Raw genomic sequence first — 23,774 nt, 5'->3', positions numbered from 1 at the left:
TTTGAAAAGGAAGCCTCATAGTATTTTAGAAAATGATAAATGCTTTGAAGGAAACTACAATAGGGGAGGAGAATAGAGAATGATGGGAGTGGGGTGGGCTTGCACTGAGATACTGGGTAGTCTGGGAAGGACTCCATAAGGAGAGGCCCTTAATCTAAGATCCAGAATATATAAGGGAGCAAGCTATGCATTACTGAGGGAAGAGCATTCCAGGTTGTCAGTGCAAAGGCCCTGAGGTGGGAGTGGCCCCCACTTGGTTGTGGAGCTCGAAGGTCAGGATTGATGTAGAGGAGTGAGACCCTGGGCAGCCTAGTAGTAAAGGGGAGTCAGGGAGGGCTGTGGGAGCCCCCCATGCATGAAAAGAACCCTGAGGGCCACGGGGAAGAATTGGCCTACAAGGAGAGGGGAGTGAAGGTAGGGGTCTGAGTGGGGCAGTCATGTGATCTGACTTGCTTTAACAGCACCACTCTGGCCACTTTGTTGAGAATGAGCTGTAGGCACCAAAGATAGAAAGCAGGAAACCAGTGTTGAGGCTATTGCAGTAATCCAGGCAAGAGAGTCTTGACGGCTTAGAGCAGGGTAGTAGCATTATTTAACACATCAGAAAAGATACAGATAATACAAAAAACAGAAGGGAGTCAGAATTTCTCTTCTCAGTATGTATATCCCTTGCTGCGAATAGAGTATAGAAGAAACCAAAAGAGCAGTGGGCTTTTCTTCACACATTCTCATTTTCTCTCATCTTAATTCCTGCCCGAATTATGTACTATTGAAGTTAATTATTGAGCTTTAAGGCGACAATCTATGAACCCATATAGTTCCTTTCCCTCTGGTTTACAGAGCTCCTTGCAAGCAAGAAGAAATGTGAGGAACTCAGTATGACACTGTTTCAGGATAAAGTTGCTGAATTAAAAATAAATGGTGAATGATCGTGCTTTCCTTTTTGGTTGTATCAACTAGGGCTTAATCCAAGAACCCTGCTTGCTGTGATGTTTTTGTTCAAGGATCTCGTGGTGTTATGCCTATTGAAAGATGTGGCTCTGGATGACTGGGTGGACTCTGGAAGGATGGAATGAAGGAGGGAGCAGATGGCGAATGTGAATGGAGGGGGAAAAAAAGATAAGCAGATGGTAGCCTCAGTGATCCTGGAGCCGTGCACAAAGGAACAAATGAGCTAATGTTTTTCCAGCCACATCTTCTGACCCCACCAGGCTCACAGCTGTCCTGTCTTGTCCACAGGGTTCTTGGTTGACCCAAGGTACAGGCCCAGTTCTGCGGTGCCACCTCTGGGAGCACTATGGAAGGTCAGAGCTTCCTTATTTAGAGGCCAGATGTTTGCTGTGTAAAGAAACTCCTGCTGCAGGTAAGCAGTTTATTGAAGTTGTGCAGACCACGGTGAGATGGAAAGGCGATGGCATGAAACATGTATATATGCGTGATACCCGCTTTCACCCTCGCGCCTTGGCCCCTCTGCCAGTTACTCCCTCATCATTCTGTTCTGTCAGGCATTTGCTTTCCTGGCATTCTGGCAGGGAGTCATCCTTCAGCTAACTAGAATGACCCTCCCACTGCCACCGGTCATAACAACATATTCCACGAGGTTGTCATAAACTTGGCCATAAAAGGCGATGCTGGCATTGATCCCGCAGCCTCGATTAACCGGAACACACCTGGGACAATACTGGGTCCATTCTCCTTTTGCAAATGGGTAAACTGAGCCCTAAGCCCGTAAATAATTTTCCCAAGGCTGCAGAGTGATTTCCGGGCAAGGTCAGATGACAGAGAATGGATTCACGAGCCTGCCTCACTGGGAAGTTTTTGGCTTTTAACTACTGGTGAGGCCAGTTTTCTGAACAGTTTTTTTAAATCTCAGATTCCTTACTGTTTTCTCCAGAACAGTGCTGCCTCCTCCTCTCACCCCTCTCCTCCCCACCATTTTTAGATATTTTATTTCAGTTAAACATTTTTCAGTTTTCCCCTTTTACTGAAAAAAAAAGATGTTGAAAAGACACAAAAGACAACTTTTGTCCATCGTTCAAACAAAAATCTTGCCATTCACAGCACCGCTGCTATACCGGGATTCTGCTCACTTTTGCACACCTTGGCCCCTTTGCCGTGTGATGACGTATTTTTACTTGGTTGAAGTCTTAGTGAGTAGGCTGTTTTATATTCTGACAATCTTACGGACCAGTCAGAGGCCTTGTTCTATTCTGTGTAATCATCATCTCAACTATTTGTTTCTGATTAATACATGCTAATTTTAGAATATATGTGGACACTGAAAATTGTTAAGAAAATCAGCTAGCATACAACCACACTCAGAATAACTGATGCATTTTCCTAGTCTCTAAACAGACTTTTTTTATGTTAAGAATTGGAACTAAGGCTGCATAAACGAATTTCCGTTTGCTCCCCGCCCCGAGCTAGGTGGAGCCAAGCATCTGGGCCTCAGTTTCCCCGCCTGTGGTCGCCATACCGGGGGCTGGAACAGGCGAGGGCTCGGCAGCAGTGCGTGTGCGCCGCTGTGTGCGCCGGGGCCGCCAGGGGGCGCTGTGGCCCGGGTGCGGGCGGCGGCTGCGCAGCGCGGCCCCTCCCGGGCACCGCCCCGTCCCGGCCTCCTCTGCGGGTAAACAGACATGGCCGACGAGCGAGACCCGCAGGACGCTGAGCGCAACATGGGCAACCACCTGCCACTCCTGCCCGGTAACCTCCCGGGGCCGGACCTTGGCGGCGGGAAGGGCGAGGCCGGAGCCGCGAGTGGCGCGGAGGAGACGGGCGGGCGGCGGGGCTGCACCGGGAAGTGGTCGCACGGCAGCCCCTGGCCTGCGACCGAGTCGCGGCGCTCCCGTCCCTGCTGGGTCGCCGCGGGCTGGGGGCGAAGCTTCACAGGGACGGGGACCCCGACCTTTTTGTCCGCCGGTGCTCCGAGGCAGCGGTCTGGAAATGGACCGACGTGGGGGGCCGGGTCAGGTTAGCAGCCATTACTTTTCCGGGACTTCGTCCCTTTGAGAAATGAGTGACAGCTGCCATTCGTGGATAGACCGTCGTAGGCCCTGCAGTATGCGCTTTGCATGCACTTCAATGTTTAATCCTCCCTACATCCCGATTTGGTGAGAAATGGATTGGCAGTTTAGTTTAATGACTTGCCCAAGGTCACACATTTGCAGTGAGCAGTCCAGCTGAGTCTGTCGGCATAGCCGGCATTTCTCAACCACTTCACTGCCTTAGCACTGTTAAACTCAGTTTTCTCTTTTCTTTATGTTTTGCAAAAAATTAGACCTTGGTCTTATGTTCATATACTGTTAGAAAAAATACATCTGATAATTGTGCTGACTTGTCGTGGAGTGCTATAGATCAGATGTTTTCCAAAAGGTATTATCAGCCAAACTGAAGCTATTAGCTAAGTACCTTCACTGTAAGGCAGGAAGTGTGTTGGAGTGTCTTGGAAGTGACCAGAGGCATGATACCCATTGTGATACTTGAATGTTATATATAATCTCTACATGAGGCTCCTCAAAATATAGCTGGTAAGCTGGTAGGTGATTTAGGGCCTGATACTTGAATGCTATTATGGTTCTTCAGAGGAACTGGGAAAAGCACTGTGAAGTGTGTCTGCAGATACTCAAAGCATATACTTCGGGTGGGGTTGTGGAGAAGGCAGCCTCGGACTTAGGTTGGGGGGTAGTTGGGGAGTTTGCATCTCTTGCCAGTGGGGTTGGTTTTGTTTTGTTTTTTCCTGTGGGTTGCCAAGGAACTGTTGTGTGTTTCAGGCATTTGGCTAAGAAAAGGTGCTGAGAGGATTGATTTGTCCATGGGAGTTGCATGGATAGGAGGAGGAGGAGATTAAATGTATACAGAAGGGGACTTTTGTATAAAACCAAATCAGAGTCAAAGTCAGTGGTTGTTCCTGACGCCATCCTAGCTGAACTGGCATAAAGATGGGTCAGCCTTCAACGGAAGAGCTGAGCTGTTGTTCCTTTCACAGACATCAGCCCCTCTCTGTCGGTGCCAGGTCCAGCGTTTCAGGGAGGATGGTGGAGAGAAGAGAGGGGTACTGATGCTATGTCCGCCCTCACATGGGTTCCCGCATAAGCTGAGTCATCAGACTTCACCCTGGTGGTTCTCAACAGTGTGTGTTTTGTCCAAAAATACGAGCGGTGAAAGGACCCAGAGAGGTTATGATACAATAATGATGCTTTTCTAAATCATACATGTTTAATTTGTACAGAAACATTGGATTGCCTGTAAATCCATGTAGTATGAGTTGTTTTGAAGAGCAGTCCTCTTTAGGCGCTATGGAAATAGCTTAATATTTAAGATACAAAGAATCTCTCTTGGCCAAAGGAAACATTAATAAACAGCCAAGTAGGAGAAAATGGGTGTCAGCCATATTTATGAGAAGACTACTACATATAAGGAAATCATTTAGAGACTAGAAGTCAGAACAGTTAAAATGGAAAATTTTAAGTTACAAATTTTAGCCTTTCAGCTAATAGTTGATCTTCTAAGCTTTATGTAAGGGATCAATCAAGTGGGTCTCTCCGTAATGTTTTATCTGCTGAGAAGTTTATTGGAGGCATTTAAAAGTACAAGAAAAATGAGGTCAGAAAGGAGATTGAGCAGATCTCTGTGGTTTGTCTAGGCCAGGGTTTCTCAACCTTGAGACATTTGGCCTTTGGGACTGGAGAATTCTCTGTTGTGAGGGTTTGTTCTGTGGCTTATATGGTGTTTAGCAGTATTCCTGGCCTCTGCCAACTAGATGGCAGTAGGACTCTTCTAGTTGTAACAAACCAAAAATATTTCCAGACATTTCCAAAAATCTACTGAGGGGCAAAATCACTCCTGCTTGAGAACCCCTGGTCCACGACGAGTGTTTTACCTGAAGCTGGCTTGAAAAGAACAGACTCCCATTTAACACAACAGCACCCAGAGAGTGTAGCTTTTTCTAATTTCCATCCCTGTAATTGGTAACATAAGTTTTTTAAACTAGATCAGTTTAGTTTTCAGAACCTAAAACATCTGTTGTGGAGAAAGCTTTCTAAGACACTTCCTTTAAAATATGTCTTATGTTTCATAAAAACTTTATTTTTCAATTTAAAACTTCAAGGAAAAATCCATAGTAAAATGATTACAAATATTTCATGTTTAAATATTATAGTGATAGCAAGGGAGTGATGTGACTGCCTGTGAAAATTTTTCTTCCGGGTAAAAGTGATATCTTTTTTCAGTTTTAATTAACAGCTCTTCTTCCCTTTTGTCCTTCCTCCCCTGCCTCCTCCTTCCTGTCTTCTGTAGGAACTCTTGAAGGGTTTAAAACCTTAGAGATTGTCTAATTCATCCCTATCATTTTTTAGAGGTGAAGTCTGTTTTAATCAGGTAGAATGAGTAGTCTCAGGAGTCAAAATTAGTTACTGGCAAGGGAGAAGAGACAGATCTCCTTTACAGAGGAATTGCCAATAATTTATGCAGATCCTCCCTCTTCAAGGAGCTGGAGTATAACCCCTCACTCAGTAAATGTGGGTTTTGCCTAGTGAGGAGTTTCCAAAGTGTACAGTGTGGAAGGGAGGAAATCGTAACCTTGCAGTGGAGAAACCTGACATACTTCCTTGGCCAGGTGGCCAGGTGATGAAGGTCAACATCAGCAGTGACAAGTTGTAATGGTAGTATGGACCCTGGATTTAATGCAGTGGAAACAGCCCTTCACCTCTGAGGTCTTCCTCCCCAAAATGCATAACCTAACCAAAGTGTAATCCTGATAGTAACATCCTACAAATCCTAATCAGGCACACACTCCAAAAGGTTCTGACCAGTACTCCTTGACTGTGGAGGCCATCAAAACAAGCAGGTCCGGGAGAGCAGCCCTCAGGAGCCTAAGGAGACAAGATCGCCAATGTAAAGCAGTGTCCTGGAGGGGATTCTTGAACAGAAAAAAGGCATTAGCTCGAAACTAAGGAAACCCTAATAAAATAAGGACTTTAGTTAGTAGTAATATCCCAGTGCTGATTCCTTAGTTGAGACAAATGTAGTATTCTTATATAAGCTGTCAACTGTAGGGGAAATTGGATGTTAGAGATTACAGGAATGCTCTGTACTATCTTTGCAACCTTTCTGTGAATCTTAAAAACTATTTAAAAATAAAAAAATTAGTTAAAAAAAAGTAGAGGCAGAGCGGAGCATAGGCCCTGGCCTGCCTCTTGACCATACTGTGGAGATGACCAAATGTAAGTGGTGTTGAGAAGGCCCGCTTTTCAAGGGCTCGGGATCTTCATAAAGGAATACCGCATTTGAAGGGGAACACAGCTTGGACATATTCATCCATCTGGTTCTTTTCTTATAATAACTCTGCTTTTACAGCAGAGAGCGAGGAAGAAGATGAAATTGAAATGGAGGTTGAAGACCAGGATAGCAAAGACGCCCAGAAACCGAACGTCATAAATTTTGACACCAGTCTGCCGACGTCACACACAGTATGTCACTTAACCGACGGATCTAATATGACAAATACATACATTTAACTATAGATAGAAGTTCCTAAAAGCAGGAGACTGAGTTTAGCATTATTGGATATTGCCTCACAATGTGGATGAGGATGCGGGCCATTTGCTGATAGATAAAACACCCTCAGCTGTGATTTCCAAGCAGTTTTACACTGTCCTGGTGTAGTTCTTTGCGGAATTGTCTCCTCAGGTTTTTTGCTAGTAGTGGAGCTAACTGAAGTACTTCTGACTCTCTACTACTTGCTTACAGGGGTGTTATTTAACATACTAACATTTTATACTAGTCATGTTTGATATTTGGACAGAGATATCCTAGAATGAAGTGTTTTTACGTAAAAAATTGCTTTTAGTTTTGTATGTGAGAGTTTGATCACAAAATACTGGAAATTCTGAGTCAAAAGTAGATTTCCATGTAGAATGTCGATACACCAACTTTATTATAAAATGTATATCTGTACCTTCTGTTTATATTTGTTTTCACCCGATTTGCTCCTCAGTTGTAGAGCGCGCGCTGTGTTAGGCATCTGTGCTGACGTGCGCCTGTGTGTGTCCCTCGACAGTATCTGGGCGCCGACATGGAAGAGTTCCACGGCAGGACGCTGCACGATGACGACAGCTGCCAGGTGATCCCAGTGCTGCCCCAGGTGATGATGATCCTCATTCCCGGGCAGACGTTACCTCTTCAGCTGTTTCACCCTCAAGAAGTCAGCATGGTGCGGAATTTAATCCAGAAAGACAGGACCTTTGCAGTTCTTGCGTACAGGTAACCTCTGAGGGTGAATTTGCCGACCACATTCTCCCTCGTGTACGGTTAGCAGTAAAGCAAAAGCCGAGCATTGTTCTGCAGCCATGGGAGATTGGGTGTCTGTGAGGTGAAAGATTTTGAGGAAAAGATTGAAAATGCAAGTTGGAGTGTTTGTGTTGTTACCATTATCGTCTAGATCAGACATACGCAGAGGACTTCCTAGTATTCAAAATTTTTTTAATCATTAATATTTAATTTAAAAAACAGTTCTAGAATCTTATTTTCAAGAACTGTTGCTCTTTAAAGAGAAAGGGTTTTCACATTTTATTGTAAAGTATTACTTTTACAAAAGAATGGCTTGCACTTTTCTTTCTCTCAAAAATTCGTAAGCAGTGCCCCAAAGACGGTGCACTCGGACTGGATTTCAGGTACCCTTGGGCAACTGGCAGTAAATGCTGGTAGAGGCAGGAGGCGCCTATTGGAAGCCCCGCCTCAGTACAGTGCTGCTAAGCAGCAGCACACATGGTCTGCAGGACTGAAGGAATCGTGGCTGGTTTGGGGACTGAGAGTTTAGACCCCTCTCCGTCCTAGATCATGGTCAGTGACTAGCAGTCTATTCTTTTCCTCAGCGCTCTAATTGTCCTTCCTGAAGCCTCCATATATGTGATTTTAAAATAAATAAAATTAGAGTACCTTTGCCGTAAGGGCTGATTGCTATGAATCATTCTCCTGTATGTGTTCTTTTGCCATCTTTGCATATTCAAAAATTAAATGTTCAAACCTGTTTCCTTTTAAAATTTACCTTGGAAGTAATATACAGGAAAGGGAAGCCCAGTTTGGAACCACAGCAGAGATATATGCCTACCGGGAAGAACAGGACTTTGGAATCGAGATAGTGAAAGTGAAAGCAGTTGGGAGACAGAGGTTCAAAGTCCTTGAGCTAAGAACACAGTCCGATGGGTAAGAAATACTATGTATCTTAAAACCAAGTGCACGTCCTAAGATTAATTGGTTTTCTGATATGTTTCTGTTACACTCACCCTTCACATTTTGTAACGTTTAGTTCTCTTTCCTTTGTAACTAGCTAGGGCTTAGTTCTTGGCATCTTGGCTTTGGAGCCGAATCACCTGGAAGTTTTTAAAACGATAGAAGCTTCAGTTCCAGCTTCATTTCCCAACCCTGGACAGTGGTTTAGTCTGGGTTGAGGCTGCACCATCTTTTTCCATGATATCCAGGTGACTTTAACATCCTCCCAGGGTTGAGAACAGTAACATAAACCCAAGGAGTGTCACTGAGGGCCTGGCTTCTTAGAGACTGAAGAGCTCTCTTCTGAGCGAAAAGGCGTGGAGAGGCCAGAGCTCGGCTCCCCCCACCCCCGAGCTCGCTGGGTGGCTGTATCCGCAGCACTCCCGTGCTCTCCGGAAGCCACCGTGCTCACCTGCCAGCCGCTCCATGTGAGCTGTAGACACCACCTAGTTAGTGTCCACCCCAGGGTGAATTTTTATCACACGTAAATATGTTACATAGATAATAGGTGATCAGATAATGCTTATTGTTTCTGTACCTTGTGAATTGTGGAACTCTCTGTGTGTACGTTCTGGCTGTTACCACGTTGGCATGGCTGTTGTGTTTAGGGCGTTTTGACAAGTTTAAGGAATAGTAACCTCATTTTTTAAAAATCCAGTTCACCTCTCTTTGCCCTTCCAAAAATCAAAAACAAGTGAAGTATTTTTCCTGATCATCACATGTTTCTCTTAGGGGTGTGGTTCGTCAACTCTGGTATATAGGAATCACCTGGGAAAACTTGGCCAGATTCAGATTCTGGGGTCTGCCTGGTCCTAGTGAATTGCTCTTATCTATAAACAGAGTTCAAAATTTTGTCAGACCTGTGTGGCATGGGTACTACCTTCCGAACACATGGCAATTCAGAGGTGGTCTGTTTTGCTTACGTAGTGGGCATGCTTGGATATTGCTGAGTCACGCATGTAGAGATGTGTGAGGAAACCCTTTTGGGCTAGAGAGCACGAAGCTGTAGGGGCGGGGCGCCAGAGGGTGAGGGGGGCTGTAGTTGTCCCGCCGTGGTTCCCCGGGGCCCTCCCCCGGAACCCTCACTGTGTCGGCTCGCACAGCAGCGAGGGTGCTGCCCTGTCCTTACTGGTTTGCATCTCTGCCTGCCTTGGTACACGAGCTGCTCCAGGACAGTGACTGAGACTTCCTTACGGGCTTCATTTAGGACCATGAATGTTAGATGAGTAAATGAAAGAATGCCCTCATGAGGGTGCCACGTAGTCGTAATTAGCAAGCTGTTTGGTTGGTATAGATTTTAGTAACAGTTTCATTTTTAAAGTACTTCCTATCCTCCTACTTATAAAAATTTAATGATCTGTGAATACTGTATTAAGAAAGTGTATTTCTGAGACTGTGTTAATATCAGTGACTTTTGATTGTGGGAAAACTATTTTGAACACAAGATGGCAGTAAACCATTAAGTCTGAAAACAGGTCCAAGAACATGTTTGACTCTAGTAAAGATTAACGTCCAACTGATGGGGCTGGACAGGACTTGGAAAGAGCACATTGCCTCTGTGTTTCATAGACCCACTGAGGCCTCTCACGACATGACTGTCTTCATGTAAGAGGCATCCATGGAATGAGATTTCTCTGGCTCCACTGTCTCACTTGTCCTAGAACTACCTTCACTAGAAAAGGTGGGATGGAAGAAACTGTGGAGATCATCAAGTATTTATTTACTTCTCTTTTTCCAAGTAAGAAAACCTAGAAAGATTAATCTACTGGTGAAATTAAGTGATTTGCCCTAAGTTATGCAACTAGTAAGCAACAGGGCATTGCTTATAAGGTCCCCGACTTCCCAACCAGTGCTCTTTCCACGAGACCAGCATTCCTCCATAGCATGTTTGAAAGTTACGCCAATTTCCTTTTCCACAAAGTAGGAACAGGTATCAGTCATTTTTCTTTGATATAAGTGACCCTTCATATGTAAAAATTATATGTTGTCTTATAACCTTTCCTAAGTTAAGACTCTTTGTCTTTGACATGTTCTGAACACACAAATTTGTTTTGAAAAATTAATTTTTGTAAAAAGTATATTATTGCATCACTATAAAACCCTTCAGAAATTCCACAGCATCTCTTAGTATGTGGAGAGAAAGGAGATTAATACCCCATTTGGAATTATAAGAGAAGTTCTTACCTGTCAAGTTAAATAAAGCTGCAAAGCCTAGGTAGTTAAAGGTACATATCTTAGACATTTTATTCTGACTTAAAATGTATAACTGTACCTTCATTCATTTTTCATTTGATGCAGAGAGACAAGATAACTTCTGTTGAATTGGGTCTGCAGATTGGAGATGGCATTAGTCTTTTCTTACATAAACCACTCTCATTATGCATCATGTTTCTACAGTTTATATTTGTAGTTTTTCTTTACAGAGAGATTCCAAAAGTAATCACAAGGCAGTCTGAGTGCAGAATCCTTCCAGATTTGTGCATTTTTTCCCCCTACCGTCAGAACTGTCTGAAGCAAATTTTAAAGTTTTTTTTATGGCTCAACCTAGTATTTCTTAAAGCAAGTTTATTTTTGTATTCATATTTCATTGGTTTTTATGTTGCATAAATTATGTAACCATAATCACAAAACTCTGCCATAAACAGGTGAGAAGAAACAAAAGTAGCTTATGTTAAAAACAAATTAGCTGCTGGGAGAGAACCGAGCTGTGTGTGTGAGCAGACCCTGGGCACGCTTAACACAAGTAACATCATTGCTTAATCTTGCAGGGCAAGACAGAGCACTTTCACTGTAGACTAATTATTAAAATGATCAGTAAGCTGATTCCAGTAACATAAATGTTTTGATCATAACAAAATGTTATGTAATAGTTGGATAAAACATAATTCTTAATTTAGTTACAATGACCGTAATGAAGAAGCAGGTTTTTAAAAATTTCTATAGAATGGTATATACTTTTGCTTTAAAAATTTGATTACCAAGAATTTATGTTCATATGTCATACATTAAAGTTCACTTTTTAATGAACTCTAGTAATGTAAGAACATTTTAATACAGTTTGGACACAGCCTTTTTCTTTTTCTTTTTTTCACATTTTCCAAACTCATATAAACAAATTTGAGCTTGCAGGAAAGAATGGAATTAGTGGAGTGAATCTAATAGTACCATTAAGGTAAACATGTATTTTCAGACACAGTTGTTTCCATTTAATAAAAAGATTGACCCCCAAATTTTTGTGGGTCAAGACAGTGGTTAATATGAAACACCACCATAGAATTCCTAAACATGATTAATGATGAAAGACACTTTTAATATATTTAACTTTGTCAATCTGACAGTGATGTGCTCAGCATTTGAATGTACTGAAGCATTCTATATTTCAAAAGCTATACTCTATAAGATAACAGTGCCTCCTTAGGAAAAAGCTCATAGAATACAGCCTTCCTGATAGCATTAGTTCATGATGTTTGCAATTATGATACTCACAAGTAGCATTTTGGAGATGAGGACTTTACTCTTATGAGAATTTTAAGTAATTTTTAAGTATAGGTAATGCATATTTTGATTCTTTGCATATTCAAGTTAAATGTTTGAGAACAAGAAAAGGAATGCACATAGAAATAAAGACATGTAGTTTTCCAGTCTTACTTTAACTCATTCATGTGAATGGGTTCTTGATTTTCTCTTCCTTGGGTTAGATTGCACTTAATGAGAAGGGGCAAGTGTAAGTCAGGTGGTATGAGGAGACAGGGAGCTGGGAGGGGTGGGGTGTCAGAGAGTGGCTAAGAAATTTATTGATAAGTATCGAGGTATGCAGAAGCAGTTGGTTGTATTTGCCTTTTTTAAATTTCATTTATAAACTGTATTTACCTGAAATGTAGAGATCTCCCTTTCCATCACAGTGAGATTAAAAACCCATAACCTTAGGTTTTCTTTAACTTTGGTGTAACTTGTGAAATACAGCAATTTTCTGAAAATTCCCTGTATGTTGATATCTGCATTTGATCAATATGTTTAAAGAAGTTTGAAAGTCTTAGTATTTAAAATTACTCATGATGTTTAGAAACTTAATAGTTTGAGTTAGTTTATATTAAAAGTGAACACCATGCTTGGTTCTTTTCATTCTAGAATCCAGCAAGCTAAAGTGCAAATTCTTCCTGAATGTGTATTGCCTTCAACCATGTCTGCAGTTCAGTTAGAATCCCTCAATAAGTGCCAGATATTTCCTTCAAAACCTGTCTCATGGGAAGATGAGTGTTCATATAAATGGTGGCAGAAATACCAGAAGGTGAGAAACTAATTTTTTATGCATCCTCCAAAATAAAGACAAGGTTGTTTTTTAAGAAAAAAAAAAAAAAAACTCTCATGATTCATTTCCCAGACACCTTCTCTGGCAGTACTGTAGCTGCATTTGATCAAACCTAGAGGTTCAAAAGCTTCCGTAGGCAGCCATTTATGTAAAGTAGTTTGCAGAAGGCGTCATAGGTCACAGCGCTCCCGGGTGTTCTTGCTAGCGTGTCTGTCGTATATTAGTTAATAGCTTTGTGTTTTTTAATTGTGTAGTAATCAACTGCTAAACTATGATCAGATCAGATGTTTGGCTCTTGAGTCATAAACATTTTCTTATGGAAAGGAAAGTTTCTGGTAGCACAGCAGTAGTAGAGTATGTTTTACTTCTGCACTTCTGAAAGAAAAGCCGTGTTTTAGCCATCTTTTTGTACAATGCCAGTCACATCACCAAAATTGGCTTGAGATGGCATGCTCTTTAAAAGTATTGCTTGTTTGGGCCTTAATTCGTAGGTATATAATCGTTTTAACCGGATCATCCTTTCTCTTAGAAAAAAATGGATGAAGCTTGTTTCTGCTCATCTGTGAGATGTATCAGTTTTGAGGATAAAACATCAAGTTTTTACCATTTCTGTGTAAAGGAAAAGAGTACTCATTTCTTAATTTAAAACAAATTTAGAACAAATTGTTTTATTGAGGTGTATCTTTTAAAAGTATGGACAAACAATTACCATTGTAACCTGAAAACTCCTACATTAATCATCCCTTACCCTGTCAGGTAGAAGAGTGCAGGTTTTAATTTTATGTAAATTAGAATAGGATCCTAATTTGGTGTACATTATATAGATTATTCCTAAAGGGGTTTCATACAGTAGTCTGTCCTGCCAGTTTTAACATTCTTGCGGTAGAATTAGTCCAGTTTTCAGGGAGATCTTCGTAGGCGGGAAGGCTGCCTGCTGGGCATCAGGCTCATAACTGGGTGTGTGTGTAGACTTCTTGGTCTTGTTACTCTGTATCTCACTTGACGAGTCTGAGGCATGGTTTTATGTGTTTCAGTGTTTCCAAGACAAGTCTACTAAGAAAGTTATAATTAGACTGCTTAAGAGTCCCAAGCAACCTTGAGACTAACAGTGTGTGGTCACAGCAACCCAGCTTGGTCCCAGGGCATTCGGACTTGGGCCTTTGCTGTGGGTTGTCACTGGCTCACAAGGGCCAGGAGCCACAAGTGTGCAAAGACCAGATCTTCTGGCCTTTCTGTGTTGTCTTTTTTGTCTGATAATATAATAATTCTGGACTCTCAAACATCAGCTTTCAGTTATTCTCATACTCACCCAGGACTAACCAGAAAGTACTAAGTAATGAGAGAGGCCTAAAAGGTCTTAAAATACATGCCTTTATCCCTTGTCTACTTCAGAGTTGGGTTTAATGGGTTCCCTTGCGTTTGAGTAGAGTTTTTTAGGTTCTGGAATTTGGATCTAGATCACTCTGCCAAGAGAAATTGCTAGCTTATCCATTTTGGACTCCAGATGACCTCTCAGCCCTATTCCATTTTGGAGAGACCAGTTAGAGCCATTCTGTGCGCATCAAAAACTGGAGCCCGATGCAGGGAGAAGACAGTGGATATGTCGGCAGGAAGCCCACGTGTGGTGGTGCTGCCTCAGTGGTGCGACGTGTTGCTCCATTTCCTGAACACTCACTTATCATGGAGCTGGGGGATGTGAGGCTGCTTCTCTTTAGACAGTCTAGGGCCACAATTCCTTTCTTTGTGGAACCTATTTGTATCTGGTTGGTACGTCCCACCACAGTTTGAAACAGTGCATCCATGTGTGTCCACGTCTGAGGTGGTTAATGTGGTCAAAACTGGGAAATGCTTACGTGATGTTAAGCTGACTCAAGTTAATCGGGTGGCCACACACTTTCCCTGCTAACAGGGTAGTGAGGGTAGGCTCCAGCAGTGTGCTCTTCCTGAGCTGTATTCAGTGAACCAAGAAACCGTGTAACCTCTGAACATTTTCAATTGAGAATTAACCATCCCAAATGACTTAGTTATGTAGCTTCCAGAATGGTTCCTGTGTGTGTTCTCCTCTGACGAGGGAGCGTTAGTGATGTCCCTAATGACCGGCAGTCAGGAAACTCCCCAAACCCACTTTCGGCCGGAGGCCTTGCATGCTCTGTGATTTGGTGTTTCAGAGTACTGCTCACGTGTCTCCTTTCCTAGCCCAGTGTCTTTCCTCACTGGCTTTACGGGAGTGGGCTTCTCCAGGAGTGGGGAGACTGCTCTCTGACCTCCTTACGGGCACTCTATGCTACACAGACTGTCTGCTTGTTTATAAAGCCCACGAAGTTTTGAATATGAAATGTGAAAAAGAAATCAAATTTGGAAACATATTAAGAAGGGTCGATGACCATTGTTCTAGTCTCTGCTACTGTGAAAGCCACGGCCCCTCCGGCTTATCCTACAGAGTGGGGCGGACCTGAGCGCCCATTCAGAAGGGCAGGGCCCTCAACAGGTCAATTTCTTAGTCTTCTTCCAACAGTTTCTTTATGAATGCCCAAGTAAATATTGCACCTGTCCCCCTCCTCCTCACTGTGAAAGGATATATGCTGCCCTGGACCTTATTCTCTGTTAACTGTGTATGAAATTCTGTGTGTCAGTTTTGGACACTGCTTCCTTCTTTTCAAAGCTGTACTTTCATGGATACACTATCCTTTGCAATAACCAGTCCCTTATGGATGACAGCTGTGCACTCAGTGTGTGTACAAATGACCTTCCATACAGGTCATCAGATGTAATTTTGAGAAGTGGAATCACTAAACGACAGGGCAACTGCTTCTATGATTTGTGGTGGGTATTCTCAGAGTACCTTCCTAAGCAGGCTGTTGCTAGGTGTGATCTAATGAAATAGTGTTTCCCCAGGGCCTGATGGGCTGTGTAGTGTACAGTGTGGAATGGAACGCCCTTCACTAGCCCCCAGCATTGACAGCTCTGTCTATAGCGACAATAAGACTGTTTTTGCTTCCTCGTAAGTCATGTGTTCACCAGAGTACCCCTTATAATTGAGAGGCCCAGCTTTAGTTTTTGTTTTTTGACATGCTTTTCTCACTTAGCTTCATTGTTTCTAGATTTTGACATAAAAGGAGATGTGTGGCCCTTCCTTTCAACTTGCTCACTTGGACACCATTGTGGTTTGCGAGTGGCCTGATTTCAGTGTTGTGTTGCAGGGACTGGGCAGGCCCAGGAGAGGGAAACAGCTGGTGGGTAGAGCAGTTAACACACTGCATTTATCTGTCAGGGTCACTGTCGCCTTTGGTTATGAAGGGTGTTGCCCCCAAGCCATTACAATAGTGACATCATTCATCACAGATCAAAATAACAAATACAAAAATGATGAAACAGTTTGAAATACTGCAAGAATTACCAAAAGGTAAGAGAGGCACAAAGGGGGCAAAGGCTGGGAGGATGGCGCCAGCAAACTTGTGCAGAGCAGGGTCGCCACACATGTTGCGTGGTAAGGTGTGAAGATGCGGTGTCTGCTAAGTATAGTGCGGTCAAGTGCAGTCAAACGAGGCACATCTATACTTGGAGTTCATCCCGGACCGTCTTTGGGTTGCTTCAAATGCAAGACCTATATTGGGCCAAAAAATCTCAGTGAAAAACCCATTGGCCTAAGTTGTAGTCTGTGGGCCTTCCGGACCAAGTCCGTGCCTGTTCACGTAGCAGCTCCAAACTAAACGCTCCTCGGGTTGACTCGGGCCTCCTCCCCGGCATCCTGGCTCCTGACGGAGCTCCCGCTGCTCACCATCACAGAAGAGTACTGTCTTAGCTCTCAGAGCTGGGGAAGCCTAGGGAGGGCAGAAGGGATGAGCTCTGCAGCCTGCTGAGCTCTGCAGCCTGCTGGTCATGTCCCGCTCACGGGCCCTAGGTCCGTGTCCCTGTGCTGGGGCCCACATTTCCTCACTCCATGCCTGATCATTGGTCTTGTAGCTGCAAGCCTAGGGTTTCCCTTTTATTTTGGTGACCATTCACTTGCTTTTCTTGTTCCACTCTGGTAAAGTCCTTTTTTAGGTGCCTTATTACTTTTGTACCTTGTCTCATGTGTCCTGCTGTGCCTGTTACGGTCACTGATGACAACCAGAGATCTGTCTGTCAGGCTCTGCTTACTGAGAAAAATGTGATCACTCTTCATTCTGTCAGTTTGATGGACCTTCTTTGATGGGGTGGAGAGTACTCCCTAATGTGAACATGTTCTAATGCCTTGAAGTATTGTTAGTTGATGTTTAGGTTTCCAGTGTGTGTTGTTAGCACTGTGGGCGGGAATGCATCCTTTCAATCATTTTTCTCTTACTCCACTTCTCTTCCCAAATTTTCTTGATTGTGTTTACATGTTTATTCTTCAAGATAAATTTTAAATTATGCTTCTAAAATCCAGTATCATTAGTATTGCATTGAATACTTTGAGCACTGGCATCTTAATTATTTGGTCTTCCCATTGAATATTAATTCACATTTTTATATGGATTCAGATCCCAAAATACAACTGGAGATACATAATGGTTTTCTCATTTCTCCCAGTTTTATGAAATGGGGGACTTGACCATGAAGTCTCAAGTGTATGCCATCGTTTCTTTCTTGCCGCTGCCGGTCTCTGGAGGACTCAGGGAGAGACATCTACAGTTCTGACACAGTTCAGATTGCACTGTGGGGCTTTCACTGAAGATAACGCACAAGTAATTACTAGTGTCAAGGCAGATGATGTAGTCCATAGAAGTGTGATGTTTAGTCCTCTTCCAGTTCATCTTATTTTTACTAAGTTGTCTTTAGCATTGAAATTTTAATATTTGAATTCTTACATTAAGAATCAGGATTCTAGTTGCAGTATATACTTGAAGGATATAAAATCATGATGGTCATACTTAATTATTATCTACTAGAGGATTGTCCACAGAATTTTCCATCTTTTTGAAATTAGGAAATCCTTTCTTGAGTCAAAATGCTTTTTTCAGATGTTGCTTTCCACCAGAGGAATCTTATTCTATAGGTTTTTTAAGTGACTTTTTTTTGGTTGTTTTCAGAGAAAGTTTCATTGTGCAAATTTAACTTCATGGCCTCGCTGGTTGTATTCCTTATATGATGCCGTAAGTACCTTGAGTATTCTTTTGGGGTAAGCCACGTCAGAAGGGCCATTGTTTACACTCTTCGGGTTTTAAGAGTATGCATTGCCACATCTTGCAAAACTCACTGGGAGACAGTTGGAATACTTCAGAGGATCTGGGTTTTACACACACACACAGTTTTCTCTGTGGCTTGGAGCAGATTACATCTCTAAAGGGGTTGTTTTAAATGGGGAAAATGGCAGCTCTTATACTTGCCATGTGGTACACATTCAACAACTGTTAAGTCACTTCCCTTGGTGAATCACCTTGTCCACAAACTCAGGAAGCAGATTTTGAGCCCTATCATGTACACAACATTAAAGGAAACTGTATCGCCCTCTGCCCTCCAGCAGCGGAGCCAGTAAAGTAAACAGCGCGCAAAAGGCTGTCTCGCATACACTTGTAGGAAGATAGTGCAGGCCCAGCAGTCCCTATGGGCTGAGTCAGAAATGGGGACCAGAGGGGCCAGTTCCAAGCAGTGCGCACACCATACCCAGCAGGGCAGCGAGCTGGGAGCAGGGCCCCCGGACAGGCTGTGAGAGAGGCTGGAGGAGCCAGCCTGGCTGCGGACTGAGGGGCCGGACTCGGACTTGGCTTGTTTGTGGAAGGCAGATATGTCGAAACTGGGGCTCAGATTTAACTACATAGTGATCTTTCTTCAGTTGCTATCAAGGTATTAGTTCTGTTACAGAGTTGGACAGGTGACAGTGTAAAGTTCCGTGCACCTTATTAGGGCTGCTTTTATTTCTAACAAGGAAACCTTAATGGACAGAATCAAGAAACAGCTACGTGAGTGGGACGAAAATCTCAAAGAGGATTCTCTTCCTTCAAATCCAATAGGTATGAAACATCGTTTCCTTCCTGTGGCCTGATGTCTTCTTACTAAAAGAAGTTATTTAGACTTTAATGAGAACAAAAGTTTAGTACTTTTTTATTCTCAAGTGTGTATACAAAGCTCTTGCTTAGAGCAGTTTAAAAAATTACTGTTTTGTAGCTAATTTAACAGTTGTTAAGTTCTGTGCCCCAATTTCAGGCAGGGTTTTCTTAAGAACTTGAAATCACAGTACATAGCTCAAGCATAAAAACACTTTCTAAGTGTAAAGAATCTCCTTTCCCTGCTGTTTAAAGTAGCTTTACAAAGTGACCCCAGTTTTAGGACTGACCTTATTTACCCTGTATCTGTGTATTAGGTACAGGTTAGTTATTTTTCTAGTCTCTAAGCAAGTAAGTGACATCTTTTACTTAACGTGGATTTCATGTTTAAAGAACTTCCAAGAGTATATATAGTTAGTAGTTGGTATATTTTAGTATTGTCTGTCACTGTGTGGAACCTGGTCTTTGGGGACCTTGTAGAGAAAGGTTTATCTGAGTCATGATATACCTGATACCTACCTGCTTCCTAAGTTTAAACTTGAAAAACCCACCCTGTCTCCAAGATTTTTCTTACAGAGTAGCTGCCTGTCTTCCTATTGATGATGTATTAAGAATTCAGCTCCTTAAAATCGGCAGTGCGATCCAGCGACTGCGCTGTGAACTAGATATTATGAACAAGGTGAGTAAAGTGCGCGCATTTTTGCCCCCGCCGCTCTGTTGGCGTACAGCTGGGCTGTGCAGTTGGGATGAGCAGAGCAGCTGCCTAGAGGGTCTAGGCACATAGTCATGCAGTTAGAAAACTAGTGTGCCCATCAAGGTTCACATTAAAAATGTTTTAAAGGATAAAAATTACATTGGGCATCATAGAAACTCAACATTACGTTCGAATACTTAAGAGTTTGTGAAAACACTTGATTTTCTTCATGGTACAGCTACAGTTGTATCAGTCACTATATGTGAACAGCCCATCTCAGATTCTTACTCCATCATCTTTCTTTTTTTTTGAGAGGGCATCTCTCATATTTTTTGATCAAATGGTTGTTAACAACAATAAAATTCTGTATAGGGGAGTCAGTGCTCAATATACAATAATTAATCCACCCCAAGCCTAATTCTCGTCAGTCTCCAGTCTTCTGAAGCATAACGAACAAGTTCTTACATGGTGAATAAGTTCTTACATGGTGAACAGTGCAAGGGCATTCATCACAGAAACTTTCGGTTTTGATCATGCGTTATGAACGATAAACAATCAGGTCAAATATGAATATTCGTTTGATTTTTATGTGAATCCCACATTTTTAATAAAATGCTGAAGTGGTAGGTAGATGCAAGATAAAGGTAGAAAACATAGTTTAGTGTTATAAGAGGGCAAATGTAGATGATCAGGTGTGTGCCTGAAGACTTAAGTGTTAATCCAAGCTAGACAAGGGCAATAAAACATCCACGGATTCGCTCCATCTTTAAAAGTGTTTTTGAATGTTGGGAGGAAATATGCAGGGACATATAAACTGCTTAGAGAAGTTTTTCAATGAGCTGTGTGCAATTACTTAATGACATGAATGTAAATTTTTTTAGTGTACATCCCTTTGCTGTAAACAATGTCAAGAAACAGAAATCACAACCAAAAATGAAATATTCAGGTGAGTTCTTTATTACATTTTTAGTAATTACATTTCCCCCTAATCTTTGTTGAAAATCTGTGCATTATGTAACAACATCATAAGGACTTAAATGAATGCTGTGGGCACAAATAGCCCAAGGTAAAGTAGGACATGCTGCTGAACATACACTGTGTCTTATCTTACGATGCCTGCCCAGGGATGGCCACACAGTACCTTATCTCTGCATTTCCGCTCTGAGGTTCCTTTAGATGAAGGTGAGCTCAGTGTATTGTACTATCTATATACACACACATACACACCTGTATTTTGAGACTGCAAGTGGCTGCCAACCTCCTGTTTTTGTACTAAGATTCTGCTACTACTGAAGTGGTTAAAATCTGTAACTGTTTTTAAAATCTGTTCTTTTTAAAAATCTCACCACTAAAATTCATGTGGCCTTGACTCTGCTCATTCTGTTTTAGTTTATCCTTATGTGGGCCGATGGCAGCTTATGTGAATCCCCATGGATACGTGCACGAGACGCTTACAGTGTATAAGGCTTGCAACCTGAATCTAATAGGCCGGCCTTCCACAGAGCACAGCTGGTTTCCTGGGTAACATGGTGGTGACTTTTTTTGGTTTTGTCTTAACTGGGCAGAAAAACTCAAGAATCTTAAGCAGAGTTGCTGTAGTAGATAATTTTCAAGCCTTTCATTTCATGAATGACTACAAACAGCTATTTGAGTAAAAAAGTTACACAGTTCATCCAAACTTCCTAGTCCTGTCAGCTCATTCTGAATCAACTGTTTTATAACTTGGGAAACTGTACCTGAAGCACATCTAATAGATGAAGGTACAGAAACCATTCAACTGTGTTTGGCCTAGTAGGCCTTGGTTTTTCAAAGTATTAACTCCAGGCCAGCAGCACACCACCCAGGAACTCTCTTTGTCTTCTGTCCAGTAAATCCTAGGTCAGCCTTTTCTTTTGAAAAAGGCAGGCTGACTCATCTTGCCAGTTGGACTGAGTATCTTACATAACACAGCTTGTATTTCTGATTAAATATCTGATAAAAATCTTATCTTCTCCCCCAATTCCCTAAGTGTGACGCTCACAGAAGTGTGTGTTTCTAGGTTGACAGTGATACCAAACAACAAAGGAAAAGCAGCTGTAGGTAGAATGTGATCTTGGTAACCAGCAGTTTCTGTAAAGGAATCCTATTATTGACAGTGATACCAAACAACAAAGGAAAAGCAGCTGTAGGTAGAATGTGATCTTGGTAACCAGCAGTTTCTGTAAAGGAATCCTATTAATATTACTTTCTCTTGGCACTGAGGAAAAAAATAACTCATATGAAAAAAATAACTCATATGTAAAAATGGACGCCTTACCATAACGAAACATACAAATTAGAAAGTTTGTTCTGGTATTTGTTCTTCTCAATCTTTAGAATTTGCCTCAGGTCTGTCTTGGTGATGTGTTTCTGTGTAGGCTTAGGGAACAGCGATGCATTTCTGTAGCTGATGCCTCTCTCTCTCTGCAGGTATGCCTGGACCATTGCTCAGTGCAGGATCTGTGCAAGCCATATTGGATGGAAATTTACTGCCACTAAAAAAGATATGTCACCCCAAAAATTTTGGGGTTTGACTAGATCAGCTCTATTACCCACAATCCCAGACACTGAAGATGATATAAGCCCAGACAAAGTAATACTCTGCTTGTAAAGCCACACGGTAGGATAACATTATTTAACAAGTTGGTATTCTAAAACCAGACTTGCTTTGGAAATGACTGCTCTTTGTGCATACTTAAGTAAAAAGTAACATTACATGGAAAGTTGCATTTTCTTAGTTGAAGGGTATGTGAGGAGGCTAAAAAGCAGACCAGAATGCTTTGCTTTTAGGAATACCAACTTCAGGTGCCATTACCTTGTGGACTCTGAGCTGCCTAGTGGCATGTCATTAGTAGGACATGACGACATCTCTGAAAGGGATGAGACTGTTTCTGGCACAAAGCGTATTTGCATTTCCTGCAATGTGAGGTATTAATCATCTGCTTCTGAATGGAATAGCATGTCTTTATCAGTGCTCCAAATAGCTCAAGTTCCAAAAGCTAGAGTAGCTAGCACATGTCCAAGCAATGTTATTTTAATTTTGTTTGAATACTTCGGATACTCATTTGTAAATTTTGAAAATATATTAAAGAGAGTTAAAAGATATACATTCTGGGCTGCTCCCCCATTCCCCCCCACCCCCCTCTGTTTTCATGTGCGTGTTTGAACTATGATTGTGATCAGGTTCACCTTAAACTTTGGTACAGTGAACTCTGAAGCACAGACACTAGAAGGGATAAGTTAAAGGTTGTTTTGTTCAGAGTTGAGACTCTTTAAGAGACAAATGAAATTAAACATTCATTTTAAATAATATACAACTACTCATAAGCACATAACTTAGATCTAAGAAATAATTTTCAAGTTCTAGAATAGACCAATTTGCTACCTACCTCTTTGCCTAAACCTTCAAGGTTTTATTGGATCCTTTCACATGTGTACTATAAACTTTGGGAAAACTGTTAGGTCAAAAACTTTTATGCTTTTTGTCTTTTACCACAAACTGTGTGTTCTGTTGCGTATGTACGTAAAGGAAGAGCAGCTCAAGAATGCTGTCGGTTTTTTAGCCTAGGCCTTGTTTCACAAGCCCAAGGTGGTGGTAATGTTTCTTGCAAACTGTACTTTGTCTTCTTAGCAGCACCTTTACATCACCATCTAAAGCAGTGGCAGAGGGAACATTTGCCCCCTGCAGGGTTTACTTAGACTGCTAAATTGACACTTGCAAATAAACTTCTCTGATACATAAAAATATGCATATACTACTATTTTAAGTGTTTTTGTACATGACAAACCTGGGATTCTACAATGTTGGGTACAAATGTGTCTCAGGGTAGCACTTAGGTGACTGAGCTGAGTGCAGTGTAGCGTGTCACACACACTTCCTGTTAGCTGGGCTTCAACAGAACCTAAGATCTGAAATTGGTATTTGCCCACACAGTAAGGAAAACCAGAATGTCACAGTTGAAATAACATTTGTGCTATATACCTATTTACCCACTGAAAAACATTTAGGGCTCAAATCTTGAAAGATGAAATTATATAGGCCTACCCTCTTCATTAGTGAAAGAAATGGACTCCAAAGGGCAGGGGTATTGTCACTTGCGTATACAGGCCACCTGATTGATACTCAGGTACCACACACACATGATCTTCCAAACCCAGGGAAAATGCTTATGAAAAAATAACAGGCCCAAGAGGAGAACCCTCAAGCTAACCTTTCCCAGGCTTGGAGTGCACAGTGAAGGAAATCACTCACGGGATGTGTCAACAACCTCAACAAACCAGTCCAACACACCTTGTACAAATTCCAGCCCCCTGGGACATATCTAAATAGGACATTTCATGCAGATCTGTCACCTATTTTCAGGCACAAGATTATTCTGTAATTCAGATAAGACCTTAAATAACTCAGTTCTTTCAGTTGCAAACACTTGTTTAAGACAGTTGTTACCCCTTTGTAAGATCCATCTTAGTAATGCCCTAT

At 42.0% G+C, this 23,774-nt stretch overlaps 2 protein-coding genes across 11 annotated transcripts in view; one reads left to right on the top strand and one right to left on the bottom strand.

Annotated features, from left to right (window-relative positions):
- Nucleotides 1-2,547: 2,547 nt before the first annotated feature.
- On the top strand, nt 2,548-22,401 carry CRBN (cereblon). Of its 6 annotated transcripts, none has more exons than XM_037019126.2 (11): nt 2,548-2,703; nt 6,355-6,467; nt 7,058-7,260; nt 8,053-8,202; nt 12,397-12,556; nt 17,629-17,691; nt 18,465-18,549; nt 19,146-19,261; nt 20,158-20,222; nt 20,666-20,797; nt 21,725-22,401. In XM_037019126.2, exons 1-11 carry the CDS (start codon nt 2,637-2,639, stop codon nt 21,903-21,905), a joined length of 1,335 nt encoding a protein of 444 aa, XP_036875021.1. In that variant the 5' UTR covers nt 2,548-2,636; the 3' UTR covers nt 21,906-22,401. The 6 variants fall into 6 exon arrangements, with proteins under 6 accessions (XP_036875021.1, XP_073087056.1, XP_073087055.1 ...); XM_073230955.1 differs by having other exon boundaries at nt 20,666-20,805; nt 21,725-21,877; XM_037019127.2 differs by having other exon boundaries at nt 2,561-2,703; nt 6,358-6,467.
- The window catches only part of TRNT1 (tRNA nucleotidyl transferase 1), a 33,539-nt gene continuing 16,993 nt past the window's right edge, over nt 7,229-23,774 (bottom strand). For 3 of the 5 annotated variants that reach the window (XM_073230957.1, XM_073230958.1, XM_073230959.1), the window contains exon 9: nt 20,213-23,770. The gene's annotated coding sequence lies outside the window, so the exon portion shown is untranslated. Of the gene's footprint in view, nt 7,363-20,212; nt 23,771-23,774 lie in introns of those variants that run through there. The other 2 variants (XM_073230961.1, XM_073230960.1) reach the window with 2 other exon arrangements.

This window comes from Manis javanica, chromosome 3 (assembly GCF_040802235.1).
Source record: "Manis javanica isolate MJ-LG chromosome 3, MJ_LKY, whole genome shotgun sequence".
Taxonomy (NCBI): domain Eukaryota; kingdom Metazoa; phylum Chordata; class Mammalia; order Pholidota; family Manidae; genus Manis; species Manis javanica.
The sequence above is the reverse complement of the archived record's forward strand: the minus strand, read 5'-3'. Positions and strand labels throughout refer to the sequence as shown.

Coding starts and splice junctions, on each gene's coding strand:
- CRBN (XM_037019126.2), top strand. CDS start 2,637: ATGGCCGACGAGCGAGACCCGCAGGACGCTGAGCGCAACATGGGCAAC. Junction 2,704..6,354: donor CCACCTGCCACTCCTGCCCG/GTAACCTCCCGG, acceptor CTGCTTTTACAG/CAGAGAGCGAGGAAGAAGAT. Junction 8,203..12,396: donor CTAAGAACACAGTCCGATGG/GTAAGAAATACT, acceptor TTTTCATTCTAG/AATCCAGCAAGCTAAAGTGC.